Here is a 16,564-nt window from a genome sequence, read left to right as displayed (position 1 = left end):
GGTCTTATGATGACACTGCTCATATGAAATACATGTATGTTTTCATTGTGGGAATTCCATGTTAACTTGCTATTCGGTTCGCATACGTTTGCAAAGCGTGCACTCGAATCTGCCCGATTGTAGAATGAATAAATCATCCGAATGTGCAATAGGGTAGTGATTTTCCTTATTGAGGAGGTAAATAAATAAGATATCAATGATTAATCCGACCCCCGATTGTCCATTGATTGCTCAACACGAGCCGCCACCATAGGCGACTCTCTATGGTGGCGGCTCGTGTTAAGTTGATCTCTTCTGGGTGTACGCATGTTGGTCTGAGTGAAGTGGTTTCTTGGTAAGGACCCCATGTTTGATGTACCGCTCGCATTGTCGCTGCAAAGTTTTCAAAGGAAACAATGTGACGCTTATGGATAGTGGAATGATCCACCTTCCCTGGTTTTGGTAAAAACACCACTTTTACTCCACTCCAGATCTTTGGTATATACCTCAAAGTAAACGATAACCTCAAGGCTTACACCAGGTGTGGCATGAGCACATCTATTCCCAACTGGAGCATGGCTGGATAGATACCGTCAGGTCCTGCGGATTTAAAGGTGGACAAATCAGATAGTGTCTTGTGCCTTTTCTCCTCCTTATCCATTGCTGAGGTAGAGTCAGGGAAATGTATATTCGTGCGTAATACCATGATGTTCCAGAGGTTTGCAGCATGTGTGCCGCGTTTTTTAAAGAGCTTCCCGGTCTCGTGGAAATGGTCTAAACTTAAGGTTTTCTGAAGTCTATCTGCTTCAGAGTGTCATCTTGTATTAGCCTCTCCAGAAGTCTTTTTGTTTTTGCATTTTGATATAGTTATGTGAAAATTTTGAAAAAGAAAATTTTAAATGATGGTTAAATGTACATATTTAGGTAAATACGCATCTTTTTTGAAATAATACTCTTTTCGGTGAAATAAATTTGTGGTAAAAAGGCTTATAAATAGTTAAAATTCCGAAGTATATCAATTTAAATACACGTTTAGGAAGGTTTTTTAAGAACCTATAATGGATATAAATTTCATTTTTTACAAATATTTTAAAAAAGTATTGGTTAATCATCAAATTAAAACATCGAAATCGTTTATACAACTGAGCAGGAGAAACACAAGAATCCCCTATTACTAGCTGTCTCTTTCTATTGCAAAATTGGACTAAATCGAGTTCACTGATAATTATTACTAGAGGAATATTTCGCGACCTGCCTTTTACCGAAACGCTTAATGTATTAATATGAACCTTAGCCTAACAGTAATGAGATATCAAAAAGGATCCTGTACTATGACTGGTCGCTAATTAAATAGTCGGTCAAAGCGGGTCGTTAAAAAACCATAAATATCTGGTGCCGCGTAACCGACTCGATATTTCCCAGTTTATTGAAGTCTAGTCGACAATTATCCTCGCTGTCACCCCGATCCTTTAATATCCTAAATTGGCAATTACGCGATGAGCGGTAATTGGGGAAAAAATAACGATTTTAAGGTCGGCCGACGGCCGCGGCACGACTGGAAGAAATTGAAAGACAAACACGGAGTAATATGCTGAACAATTATAAAATTACGGGGGAACGAACGCGGATTTGGGAACGGAACAGCTAATTTGTCACGAACCAGAGTTTCGTGTAGTCACGTGACATCATCGGGTAAATTCTTCCAAATTGGTGGCAAAGCAATGCCGCTTGTTTCGTTTAAGGATTCGGTACTATGTTTAGAGTAGAGTGAGTGCATAAAATTGGTGTCACAATTTCTTCAAAACCTCACGGATGTGTTGATACCATTTAATGTGGGCATGAAAAATCCGCTCTGCAACTTATAGGCCCAGCACTTTGATAGGGCAATCACGTGCCATATTTTATGTTTTGATCTTTAAAGCGTTTGCCTGTTTTGGTTGATGGTGGCCTAGGTCATTTTATAGAATAGAATTATATTGCCAAAGGAATCTGTACTATCGGACTGTATACAAAATTTTAAGAACATTTTTATAATAATAAACCGTAATCTCCTGGTTAGCGATTGTTCTATACAGTCGGCAAAAAAAGTCTGTACACATAGCATTTTTTCATTTTTTTTTTTAGTTTCTTCTTTTACTAACATTTAATGATAAATATATTTCAAGTAAATATCGGCAATCTCATTAAGAGTAATAAAAAATAAAATAAAACTCATTAGGGACACTTTATATGAACGATAAAAAATAAGGCAGTTTTAGAAGCAAGAAGCTATGTCAAATACATCTCCATACACTTTAATAAATCACTATTCAGAACAACAGGTAGAACCGTTAATTATCAATATTTTATCAAGTCAGCTTGTATCAAATTTGGCTTAAACAAATGAATTATACTTGTTTATTTTTGACGCCACTTTCAAGTCACTGGTTTTTAAGTAAAATCAAAATGAGCGTTAAATTTGCGAAATTCATAGTAGATTTATGGAAAGAGAAAAAATCCTTTAGATGTATTGGTAAAATAATTGAAAAATCACCTTCAACCGTACAGTATGTAATAAATTAATACAATTCCACCGGATCTTATAAAGTGCGGCCATGCTCTGTTCGTCCCAGAAAGTTAACTGCACGAGAAGAGTCTTCTGTTGTGAAAAAAAAAAATAGAATTTATTCTAAAACAAGCGCTCCAAAACTTGCAGAGGAACTCAGGCAAGAAGAGTTTTCAAAAAATGTTAACCCTCAAGCGAATAGAAATTGCTTGCATCGAGCGGGTTATAACGGCCGCGTTGCCAGAAGGAAACCATTAGTTCCGGAGAAAAAAAGAGAAAAAAAACGTTTGGAATTTGCCCAAAAACACATTAACAAAACCAAGGAGTTGTGGGAAAACGTTATCTTTGGTGACGAAACAAAAATGAATCTTTTTGACTCACATAGTCGGGATAAAGTTTGGAGGAAAAAACATACGGTGAAGCATGGATAGGCAATTTAGCTTTTATTGACGGAATCATGGACCAACATGACTATTTGAACATCCTAAAAAATAATTTAAACCGACATGTTGAAAAACTTAACCTTGAGGGGCGATATTTATTAAAACAGGATAAGGATCCTAAACACACTGCTACGCTTGTACGTCAATGGATGATCCTTAATGTCCGCCAATAACTTGTTAACCCCACAGAGCACCTGTGGGAAGAATTAAAGCGACGAGTGAAAAAACATCAATTTACGTGTAAAGAAGAAATCAAAAATAGGATAAGAGAAGAGTGGGAAAACATATCGTCAGAAGTTACAAGAAAGCCTGTTTTAAGTTTTCCAAAAAGACTTAGTGCCATTATTAAAGCAAATGGCAATTGTGTAAAATATTATAATTTAAGAAACTTTTCAATTTGTCATAAGACATAATAGTGTACGAAGACCGATTTCACATAGTTTCTTGCTTCTAAAACTGCATTATTTTTAATCGTTTAAATAAAGTGTGTCAAATGATTATTTAAAATTTTTATTACTCTTAATGAGATTGCCGATATTTACTTGAAATATATTTCTCATTAAATGTAAGAGACAGAAGAAAACTGACAAAAAATACTAGGTGTACGGAGACTTTTTTGACTGACTGTTTATGCAATAATGCCATATAAAAAAACTAAAATTTCTATTATCTTTCTGTTTCTTTCAATTTTCAGAGACCAATGGATACTCCGCCACTGGATGTCTGAATAGTCGATACTACAAGGGAGGCAAAATACTATACTATTTGCTTATTGCAAACAAATGCTTATCAGCAGCCATTTGGTCCTCGACCTTATCCTGTGATGGTTTACAAACTTAGTTCTCGGGCTCGTTGGCTAACGATCTATATTTGGACTTTCGCCACTTATCTTTAAGCTCTGACAACTCCCTTTTTACAAGCGTCTAACTTCTTCATGTTTTCCTGGGTTTACATTTCTAATATTTGGTAAGCTTTGCAGTTTACGCGCTGGTTTGGACATAAACAAGAGCTTAGAGTCAGCAGTTTTCGATTGTTTTATTGAAATAATTTCAATTTAACATATGCTTAGTATATAGACGTACCATAAAGTGCTTAGGAAGAGCATTAGCAGACTAAAATGAACTAACCCTGTAGCAGTATTTCAGCTGTACTGCTAATAGTGCCATTTAATTCAGAATTCAGTAAAAAATCAATCGAAAATGGGGCACGATGGGCATCGTATATTTCGGAAGGAATAGACAAAGACAGCCTGAAAAGGCTGCTTTGTTACAACTACTTCAGGTGAATCTTGATGTTTTAAGCGTGATGTCAATGGAGAAAAAAAACAGTTTTTTAGCTAAACTTCAAAATACTTTTGGGCTTGCGGATGGGTCGGAAGTTACTACTACTTCTGACTGATGTAGGTGACGACAGGATTATAGGTCTTACTGTCATTCTGCGCGAAAAGTAGCGCCTAGCGCGGTTTTATTTGCAAATATTTTAGAGGAAAATTTCTGCGTAGCATAGGAAATAGACTAGTCAAGTAAAAGACTGAAGTTTCTAAAAAAAATTCAAGCAACCCCAACAGACGAAGAAAGAACTCGGAAAAGACATTGGAGTTCGTACAGGTACGTAGAATAGTGGGCACTTCACTTTACAATGGACCAAAATTACAAACAGTTCGCTTATCCTTATCGCTGTTAAGAATTTTAAAATACATTATTTTCACACCAACGGTGAAAAAAAAATATAAAGCTTAAGGTATTGCCGGTGCCAGACAATATTGCAGGATGTTATAACTGAATTATTGCATAAAAAGGCAATACGTATATGTAAAAAAAAGGAGAGTTTTTATTCCCTTTTTTGCTATTCGTCGACAACCTGACGGATTCTCTAGATTTATTTTTATGTCTATGTCTTTGTTTTGGTCGGAACCACCTATTTAATACTTCAATGTATACCGATAATCATTTATCTTGTCGATTAGAAGATTAGAAGAGCCTTCAAACAACGCCTTCTCAGAAGTGGTAATATTGATGTATTATTTTTAATTCCATTGATTTGTCGTTGTCTTTACCAGTGGATGAAACCGTTAAAACTCCAAGTCTTTTATATCAATTATTAAAAAAAGTCACTGTCAAAATAAAGACTTTACCAAATCATTTGTCCTACCGCATCAAGCCGTTTCAAAGACATAAATGTCTTTGTCTGAAGAAGGGCGCAACTAGAACAAAATTGTGAGTACACAGTAAAATATTGAAATATTCATTGACGCTGTCTCAACTCGTTGGGGAGCATTCGCTAAGAGAGAAAAAGTCACGATTTTGGGTCATAGTCTAAATCTAAAGAGCACATAAGAGTTTGAGAACTTTGGGCTGCCTTTTCCTGCTTAAAATCCTTGCGGCAATTACGAAATACTGTTTCATTGGAAAATACTACAGCATATAGATACTAGACAATACCGACAATACAGGAACTTATTAATCAACTATGAAAAGCAAATTGAAAATCAACATGACCGCTGACAGATCATCAATAAATTTGGATGCGGTATTTTTACGGCAAGTGTGTAGACATAGCTATTTAGAAAGAAAATAATGCAAAGTGGGGGTTAGTGGATGAAAAAACTTGAATCGAATGGGAGAAGTGAAATATGAACACCTAAATCAGATTACTAGAGATTGAATCGCTTCATTAATATACATGATAATGTTAAAATTTGAATTGAGTTCGGTTACTTTCATTAGAATTGTCCACATCTTTGGACTGTTTTTCTTCTAAACTAACACTGAATGTTTTATGTATGTGTCGTAGAAAAAAGATCCAAACTGTAGCGCAGTAAATGCATTCTCAGTATCATGGAGAGATTATGTCTTTTACACTTTAGTACTGCTTGTGTTAAGCAAAACAATTTTAGAAATGATTCAGGGTTAGTAGCCGTACCACACTGATCTGGTATCCACTTTAGGAGAAATCCACAAGAGAACCTCGTTGTTATTTCCTTTCTTTAATTCCGAATCGCTATAGTCTAATAATCTTGTTATAGTCATTATAGGCCAGGAATCAGATATACATATAATTTTTAAAAACAGACATCTGGTCAAAGGCTTCCACCAGTGATGGACTTATGCAGAAAGTGGCCGAAATTTTCTTGGGAGCACCCATATAATTCTTGTATCTGTTATACACCACCGAATTCTTCAAAGCTGTAGGTCTAGTTAGGAATCTAGTTGCCAAGTAGATTCTTTTAATCTCCGAATTACTTTCCCGACTTCTGTAAGTGAGGCGTTTATAGGAGAGGATTCATTATCCCTAGGGCTACCTTGATAGCTTGAAATTGGACCCTGTCCAGTTTCCTAATGTCCCTCTTGTAACAATTACCTAAAATGATGGAACCATAATCGAGGTGAGATCTGATATGTGCTTTGGGGTGACCGCCCCACCAAGTTCTAGTCAGAGCCTTCAACATATTAATATCTGTTGCCGCTCTTTCAGCCATTTGGTAATTTGTGCTGCCCAAGACGCTTTAGAGTCAAAGGTGAATCCAAGATAAGTTAATTGATTCTTCCAAGGAATGGATTCATTAAGGATATTAAAAGCCTGAGGCGGGGCCATTATTTTTCTTTTTGAGAATAGGATTGTAGAACATTTCCGTGGGTTCACAGTAAGATCAAAAGTCTGTAAGCCACTAATATATTCAAAGATGTATTAAGCATATGAATCACTTGCATAATGTTCTGTTGACTGCAAACCAAGGCTATATCATCTCCGAACTGAAAAAGTTGACACACACCATGAATGAATGAATTTTGCATTGGACTTCCTTAAAGTAAGTCGTTTGATTCTTAAATTATGCACCAAGTTTGTTAGACGGTGTTTAATAGACAGTGGTCTAAAGAAAAACAATTTTTGTGGGAGGGTCAAAAATTAACAAAAAATAATTGCGACTAAACGGAAGGGGGCAGAGGGGAACTTTGAGATATCTGCGCGAAAATTTGAACTTTGCGGGAATAACGTGTAGTTTAGACAGTCTACGTTTGATAACGATCATTGATGCAACTGCCTGAGACGTTGTGTAATTTGAAATAAAATAACGACAATGGAAGTTTGACAATCTGTTACTATTTGTACTGAAACGTTGTCTACCACCTTCGGGCAAACGAATTTCTCTATGTTTGAGAACTCATAAATAATGCCATAGCCTGCCATAGTGCAAAGTACTGAATTGTTCCTTTCAATAATTAAAATGTCGTAACTTGTTTCAGTTCACGCTGCTCATTTTTTTAATGTATTTTATGACTTGTCGAGTATTTAAATAACCAGTTTTTTATGTGTTTTTGGGAAATTTTCCAATGGCTGGTTAGTCGCTGACATGTGCTGCGTAACAAGTCATGTACAGTGACTGACAGCTTAAATGATGCAGTCGCTATAACAAAAATTAACTGGTCTGAATGTCTCATTATTTATTTGAAAAAAAAAAACTTATTGCAATTAAGTTAGTAAAGAGCCTTCTTAAAAAGTGTGAATTACTTTTTGTCTTAAATATGCCTTACTTAGTTAACAATATAGAATTAATTAGATTATATAAAATATGAACGTCACAGCTTAAATGACGCAAAACAAAATATACTCCTGCTAATATTTAATCGGGCCTCCCTCATCTAATCGATAACAGCTTGTAGTCTTCTGAGTATTGATTCAACTAATTTTCTAGTATACTCCGGAGAATTGTGTTCCATACTGCAGTAATTTTTACTTTTAATTCATTCTTTTTAGACATTGCGGCACTATTTACTTTCTTTTTTTATGTCAACCACAAATTTTACATTTAAGTCTGGTAACTAGGCTGATGTCTTAATAACATTTGGGCATTTATGAAGCAACCAACTGCGGACCCGAAATGACGTGTGCTTTGGATCATTGGCATAATAGAACCGATAACTGTTACCCAAATTTAATTTTTGGGCACTAGCAATTTTTCAATTTTAATTCTTCCTTAGGCTTTCTCCCTACTGATATTTTTCCATCGGATTTAAATAAGTTTATTTTGGTCTCATCGGCAAATATTACTGAATTCCAGAAGTTCAAACCTTTATCGATATGCTCTCTAGCAAATGCCAATCTCACGCGTCTATTTCTTCGGCTGATGAATTGTTTCGACTTTTTTCCAAACAGTCTTTCCAACTCGACACACATCTTTGGAGGACTTTTTTTTTCATAATACGATACCTTTCTTACAATCCATCTTTCCTTGACTTATTCTCGACCCAATTTTCATTGCAGTTAAAGCTCAATGATATGCTGAACAGTTGACGGACATTTATTTATCATTTTGGTTGTGTCTCTTTGGCTGTATCCATTTCTGTGATGAGTAATAATTAAATTTCTCTCAGAAATTGTATTCCGACGACCCATTAAAAAAAAACGTTTTACGAAAACGTGTTTTAATATGTCAAACTAATCAAAAAACAATTGCAGTAATAGATGATAAATTTCCTACTGATTAATTTTGATCCCGGTTATTATTTTTTCATCATTTCAGCAGTGACGTTAGATTGCATATAATTTAATTAATTCGTTATTGCTAACTAAGGCATATGTAAGACAAAAAGTAATTAACACTTTTTTAGAAGGCTCTTTGCTAACTTATTTTCAACAACTTGTCTTTTGCCAAATAAATAAAGAGACATTCAGACCAGTTAGTTTTTGTTATAGCGACTGGAGTCACTGTATGTAATACCACCTTTACTTTTATCTCGGTGATTATGTGTAAGCACACACGCCAGGGCCGATATTTGTCAGACATGTTTGAAAAAGGCAGGTGGCGATTTTTAACACACTGCTCGCAAGCGGGGGCACAAGCCGATAATAATAACAAAACCGTACCGCATACTCGGTCCGGAAAGCCACACGATACGGCGTGAGTCACCTAACCTATCCCAACGCGTGCTGTCGGCTTAATAATTAAAACACTTAATGATAATATATTAATTGCAAAACATGCAGTGCATAGTGCAGAGTGCCGAAATGGTACGAGCGTCGACGGAAATCGACGAACGGGCGTCGCTAGTGGGAGGTAAACTTTGCGCGACGCTAGTGTGCGCTTCGCCGTCGTGACGCTGCTCTGACGAAAGCTTCGATTTCGCGCCGTTCGGCGAGCTTTTGCGAAAACATCGCGAGTTTTCGCCGCGTTTTGCGACACAACGTGTCCGATTTTTTCGCGTTCATTAAATTTGACGTGAAAAGTCGGAGCGCCGGATTTTCGAGCGTTTGGCTGTATTTGGGGATTTTTGTTGTGTTATTAAAAGTAGCTTTTTGGTGCGATGACAGAAACTTACCCGTGACAAATTACTCGGAGCGAAAACGCGATAGTGTTGTAGAATAATTGCCGGATGATATTTTTGTGATTTTTTTTTTGGTGTTTTGGATTATAGTGCACTAAATTAACAGACTTGGAGTTTGAGATCTTGGCATGGGGGTCAATAGGATGTTGCTTATTCTTGGATTATTCACAATACAAGGTCAGATATGATTGCTTTGCTTCTTTTTTTTTTAAATTAAAAAAAAACGCTCATATATACTTTTGACATCTGTGCAACTAATTTAAAAACGAAATTTTTTATTAAACTAAAGTAATCATTGAAGAGTTTTTCTTTACATTGTACGCCCTCACAGAGAGTTTATTATAAAAGAGAAAAAAGATCGTGATTAAATTAATTAAAATGATTTCGTCCGTGTCATATGTCTTTGTAATAGTACTTTGCCCGGATTTCAAATATATTTTTATCTGAGTATAATGTACCAATCGGCAAAAACTTCATTTTTAAAGATAATCGATTGGCCTTTTTCCGCAAACTGCAATTTTTTTTAAGCCCTCGATATGCGACAACGGAGGACCTCTCAAACCTCCATTTAAAAAATATGATGAACACGGCGTGTTATACAATATTTTACCGAAAAATTTCACAACATATGAAGAGTGTAAATAATAACAAAATGTTTTGCAAAAATTTTCAAAATTTCTGGCTCATTTGACCAGTCTACCATTTCCAAGGCAAGTTTAGTTCATTCATATTCATAGTAGCATATATTATTTCTATATAAATTCTGAATAAATAGAATTAATCTAAAGCAAAAAGTTATTTAAGTCGCAATGCGGTCTTTAAAATATTATTATATTAAATCAAGTATTTTTCAGTTCAGGTTCATGTAAAACACGGTGACCAGGTACATGGTTAATAAAATATTAAGGGTCAATATTAGTGAATTGTTGTTAGCCGACACCGTTATCGTTATCGTCGGTCGATGTAATATGGTTTTAAGTATTTACCGAAAGGCTATCAGTAATTATTTCTTTTGACAGTGGTCACTACGTTCCACATAACAACTTTGAAATGTATTTATTTACTCACTGAATTAATGGATTTTGGAAGAATGTAATAAGCGTATGTATTTATGAGGCAGCGTATTTATTTACGAGGCGCGGATTTTTTTCTTGACAGTACAAGGTCTATTTCAAACCTCGCATACGACTCGGATACGATGCGTCTACAAACGGTTTGGAGGGTAAAGTGAAATATTTCAAATTTTCTAGTATATATGGTATTTTTTATGCAATATTTTAAGCCTTGTTTTTTATATAAAAAAACTGACCTAAACTAAAATGTTGTTTCATTATGTCATTAAATAATTTTTTATACTGCCTTCTGTAAAATACCTAATTATACACTCATCTAGCATACGGATAGCGTCACTTCACCACGTGGGTTTCTTGGGCCACGGATCCGAGTCCCTTCGGACATTTCCGGTATATTACCGCAAGATTTACGGGCAAACGGAGATTTTACCACATCGCTTGAATTTTGACGTTTGTCAAGTCTGTCGGTGTTGCCAGCGAATGAATTCCGGTTGTTTTGCAAAAATTGGCCCAAAAACTAACGGTCGTACAAAATAGTATATTATGCATCAAGTGCGGTAAACGGAATTTGACTCACGAGTTTATTTGACACGAGCGGAGCGAGTGTTTAATAAATGACTTAAAAAGTTTACCGAACGTCTTGCATACTATACTTTTTCTACGACCGTTAGTCTTTGGGTACATTTTCGCAAAACAACACTGAATACTGACACTGACATTATCGTCAGAATTGACAAACATCAAAATTCAACCTGTTCGGTAAAATCTTCGAAAACGTCCGATTGCTTTCTAACCCGTGGGTTAATATTCAGCAAATGTCCGAAGTGGCTCGGATCTGTGTAATAAGAAACTCACGTGGTAAATTGGCGCTTCCTGCAAGCTAGATCGGTGTATAATTCGGTATTTTACAGAAGGGAGTAAAATTTTTTTTAAGTCACTCGTTTATTAAACACTCGTTCCGATAGTGCCAAATAAACTCGTGGCTCAAATACCGTTTACCGTACTTGTTGCATAATATACTATTAATGCGTTATATAAACTATAAGTATAAAAAAAATCTTATTTTTATTATTGTATCTTTTAATAATATGTGAATGATTTTAGAAAAAATAATGCATAGATAAACTAAGTATAATATAAATATAAAATAAATGAAATAAAAAAAAATAAAAAAATAAATGTGGCAACAATATATATGTTTCGTTTATTAACAAAACAAATTATGGTTAAATAAATGCAGTTGATAAAGAAAATTACAGCATTTGCACATTTAAGCTTCTAGATGCGGTATGTTATGTTTTTGTTTCTCAATACTACGAAAAGTTCTCCTGGATAAAGGTTTCAAAGTCGTTTATGTGTATGTACACTATTCTAAAATACCTAATTGTGTACTGATTAAACGTACGCAAAGTGTCAGTTTAAGACGTCAGCTTCTTTATTCGCGAGCCACTTCGAGCGTTTCCCGTACATTATAGGCACGATTTTGTGAGCGATCTGATGTTTATTTTGACGTTTTTACTTTTGAATAGGTTCACATCTAAGCATAACTTTAGTTTTATTTGAAAATTTCTTGTTTTTTACATTTCTGCCAAAATTTAATATTCTTAGATAGCATCAACATGAAAGCATATTAAAAGGTAAACTAGGGGGTCGTAAGATGTTGATGATGATGGATTTGGTAAAGGTGGTGAACTTGATAAAAGTAAATTGTCAATATTCTGAAAACGTAGTTATTCACCAATTTTAAACAATCAAACACTAAAATAGAGTTCTCACTCAACTCCTCTTATCGTATAACAATTTTAAGGGGTGGTGGCTTCTTGAGCAAGAGGTAAAAGGAGGTGGAACAAATTGTGTCTTTCTAAGGAAACTTTTTTTTGCATTTTGTCCAAAAGTTCTTTCAACGTAGGGACACTTTTCGATTGGCCGCCCCGTATAATTTCAAATTAGAATTTTATAGAAATCCCTAAAATGTAAAAATTTATTAAGAAATTTCGCTAAAAATAGTATTTTTTCCAATTTTTCGTAGATGTATCAAACAAAAGTTTATCATTTATTTGGAAATTTACTTGCTTCAAGTTTTTGTCTGTATCGTTTAGTCACAGGTTTTAAAATTCACATAGATTTTTACGAATTCATAAAAAAATTATGGAAATAGTTCTTCATATTGCATAGAAAAAACTAACCATTATTGGGCTTTTCAATTTCAGGTTGGTGTAGTAAAGTTATATATAATCCAATATTATTAGATTGTCGCTTTACTTCCTATATCTCAAAATATATTTCCCAATATTTCTTCGTATTTCCCCACGCTTCCTTGTATTTCCTCATGTTAGCTATTATTTACCAATATTTCCTCGTAATATGAAAAAGTTTTTAAAATCCTGATTGGCAAGTTTTAAAGCGAAGTAAATTTGAACTCATGTATGCAGGACACCAGACCAGCACAAGAATTAATAAATTTATTTATTTATTTAATTAACATGCTAGGTTAACAAGTACAAATAAATTCCAAGCCCAGGAAGTTTTACATACACTCCATTTTTGGTTGCACTACCCCCTTACTCTATTATATAAACTAACATAACGTAATGCACTTCAGTCCCCGCCCAACTAATCCAACAAAATAATGAAAACAAAACAAACCACAGTTCAAAACAACGCACAATAAAGTTCCCTATTTCCAAATATAAATTTACGGGTTTCATTTTTAAATCTACCTATTTTATTCATCAGTCTTATTTTTAATGGGAGGCTATTGTATAATGTAGGTCCTAAATATGAAAATTATTTTTATACAATTCACTTTTAGGCATCGGCACCTGTCTTGTTCTAGTGGTATACAGATGATTGACTGGGTTTAAAAAGACTTTATTCTGACAAATATAACAACAAACCATATAAATGTATAACGATCGAACATCACAAACCTTTTCCCTATAGAGAACATTTGTTGGATATAAGTGACGTTTTTTGTAAATCACTTTAAGGATTCTATTCTGAACCACATTCAATTGTCTTAACGTAGTACTGTACAGACCCCCTCAGACATACCGAAACTATAGTATAGTATCAACAGAAGTTGGTCAGTTAGATATTGCCTTGGTGAATAAAATTTGAATATTAAATATCTTAACTTTTTTGTTAAGAAGTTAATGTGACTCTCCCACTTCAAATTTGTATCAATATAAATACACAAGTATTTTACAGTTTTTGCTTGAAAAATTTGTTCATTTAAATTTTCAACACGTATACTTTTAAAAGTAGGACGATCAACAATAGTTTTTGAAAAAGTCATAAGTTAGTTTTATCTACATTCAAATAGAGTCTGCTGCAGTCTAACCATTCTTTTACCCTGTGAAGTTCGCCGGTTGCCTGGGCTCTCACCCCATCCCAGCTATCGCTGCTAAAGAGCAAAACAGTATCATCGGCGTATGAGACAACTCTTCCCTTAATATACAGATCGAAGAGTGTCGGTCCCAGTACTGTGCCCTGCGGTATGCCTATATTTATAATTTCCGGTTCGCTTATTGCATCTAGAATTCTTGTTTTTTGCACCCTACGTGCCAGATAGCTTCTAAAAACCTTCAACACAGTGCCTCTAATTCCATTGCGTTCAAGAACATCCAATAGTTTCATGTGCGGCACTGTGTCGAACGCCTTGGCCAAGTCCAGAAACACAGCGATACATTTATTGTTCTCATTGATCTCATCAGTCACATAAGACACTAGCTCCCGCAAATGAAATATTGTTTTAATATTTGCCCAATATTCTTTGTCAAGTTATGCAGAAAAGTGATGAGAATAACTAAAGTTTATCAAACCAATTCCCGAAATTCACTGAATATTATTGGGCGCACTCAACATCTAACAGCTACAAGCCAATCGACAAAAAACAAAAGCCAACGTTTACGGATTCCGATTCTTAATAGCAGCAATATAGGTGCGGAGAAAGAGGAAGGTATAGTCTCGTGCGTGGCCTCGGGTGAAGTAGCTAGTTCCAGTTTCAACTATTTTAGTTCCCTGGATTACTCAGCTTTATCAAGCTATTTATAGGTTTCTGAGGGGGATGACTTGTTTTGGTTGGTTTGGTTTTCATGTTTAAAGCATTGTGTGACACGGGTTTAAAAAGTTATATTGCCAAAAATTGATTACTTTAACCGAAAATAAGTAGTTTAAAAAAAATAATATGAGTGATTGACGTTCAGGAAAAAAGTCATTTGAATATTCGCCAGAACTATTAGTCAACGTCGTGATCAAAACCATTACTTTCCCTCGACAAAAGTCTGAATTTTCGAAATTAAATTTCAATCAATAAAACGAATCGGTTCTTGGAGGTCCGGTGGTTATTTCGAATTTCGATAAACACAGGAAAACCTTGCGTCCAATCGATAAATCGTCAGACTTATATATTCATTTTTATTACCCTTTTTTATTGTCGCTTTAATAAATATAATGGATGGGAACCATATTCCAAGCGGTTGCGACTGGATGAATTTTTTATAAACAAAAGGCAATAGGATGTACCGGTGTACTGTATTACAAGATAATACGTACGTGCCCGTCGCATGTCCACAGCTACTGCATGCTTTGGTGCCATTGAGAGAGACTAGGTCAAATTTACGTCTAGAAATTCCTACGGCGATACGCTAGGAATAATGTTCGTCACACCGTCTAATTAATAGCAAATAATCTGCGGTAAATGTGTAGTATATATAACAATGTCTATCGAACCATAAATTGTTTGCTCAGCTATTTGCAGAAAGGTTTAATTTCATACCTTAATCTTGTTTAATTGGTACGTATTTTTAGGAAATCTTCTATTATGCATTTCTTTAAAAAAAATGATCTGATTGTTTCTCAGCTGAACGGCAGAAGAAACGGGATACCCAATAAGTTCGATTTTTTCTTTGCCAATGTCGGATTCTCAGACATTTGTCCGCCATGCTTGGTCTATGCGGCAGCTACTTCTTTGGGAAAAAAATTTGAAAAGATGGAGAGTCGAGTTTGGAGTCCTGTAAACGACTTGATATTGCGTGAACTGCTTTGTTAACACTTCGGGACCTCCTTATCATTTTTTTGATAAATTATTTAAAAATTATTTAAGTTATTTAAACTTATTTTCACAAAAAGATCAAAATCAGAGGTGATTGGTGGTTCAAAACGGAGTTTAAGGCCGTTTCTCACTTGGCAACTTTGTAATGTACTGCAACTCCAGAACTATTGGGAAATTCGAATTTCTTCTCTGATTTTCACTTTAGGTTCGAATAAGTACAGAATGATGAAGATGATAATAATAGAATAATAGCAAAAACAGAAAAAATCTAGAAATAGTTTTATTGTGTATAGTAATGACGCCTGAACAAAGCAATAACAATTGCATCAACTCATTGAAGCACGCATGCGCATGACCGACAGCAATTTTATGAAAAGGTGCCAAATGAGAAACGAGCTTTACTAATAAAATTAGATTATTTAATGCATGCACATTTTAGGTGGAAAAAATGTAAAAAAAAAAACGAAAGCGCTGAGAAAGGTCAGCAGAAGTAGAATATAGTTTTTCATTTAATAAGTCAAATTTTTGAGGTATAAGTCGGAATTTCTAAAAACAACTAAGAATTTCTGAAAAATAAACCAAAATTTCTTTTTCGGCAGTAATTCTGAACTATTTGAAATTAAATTATAAACTTTAATGAACTTGGTCTAATTTTATGTTGAAAAAATATTAAATAATAAACAATGTCTGTAAATAGTGGTGTTGTCACAGTATTACATGAAAAAATGCTAAAAGAAACTGGATAGAAAAGTAAAATGACAAATAAATGAGTCTAATAGTTATTAGTTTGTACAGAAAAAGTCTTATCCGTTTTTCTGTAGTTATTCTATCGCATTCAATATTATGCTTCGATAGGAATGTAGCTTATCTGTACGCGTGCGGTTTGAAGCGTAGACGGTGTAGCTGAAGAGTAACACTTTAGTCGATATTGTGTTTTCTGGAGTTTAGAAAATAAAACCAAAATAAGTATAGATATGAGTTTTACCAATATCGACGTAACGTCAATGTTATTTTTCTATATTTTCTAACAGGCCGACGGGACATAAACGATCTGATAGGTCTTATTGGACACGCAAATATTTATCCGCTTTTTACGGAGCTTCTACACTCCGTCATTATAAGAAGATCGAGGAGAATACGTATAC

At 34.7% G+C, this 16,564-nt stretch overlaps 1 protein-coding gene across 2 annotated transcripts in view; it reads left to right on the top strand.

The window, feature by feature from the left end:
- The first annotated feature begins 9,034 nt into the window (after window positions 1-9,034).
- The window catches only part of LOC132705194 (uncharacterized), a 361,276-nt gene continuing 353,746 nt past the window's right edge, over window positions 9,035-16,564 (top strand). For both annotated transcript variants that reach the window (XM_060675650.1, XM_060675651.1), the window contains exon 1: window positions 9,035-9,467. In XM_060675650.1, the coding sequence (XP_060531633.1) occupies window positions 9,419-9,467 (49 nt within the window). In that variant the 5' untranslated portion in view covers window positions 9,035-9,418. The remainder of the gene's footprint in view (window positions 9,468-16,564) is intronic.

This window comes from Cylas formicarius, unplaced genomic scaffold (genome assembly GCF_029955315.1).
Source record: "Cylas formicarius isolate icCylForm1 unplaced genomic scaffold, icCylForm1.1 PGA_scaffold_7__23_contigs__length_41026272, whole genome shotgun sequence".
Lineage (NCBI taxonomy): Eukaryota > Metazoa > Arthropoda > Insecta > Coleoptera > Brentidae > Cylas > Cylas formicarius.
The sequence above is the reverse complement of the archived record's forward strand: the minus strand, read 5'-3'. Positions and strand labels throughout refer to the sequence as shown.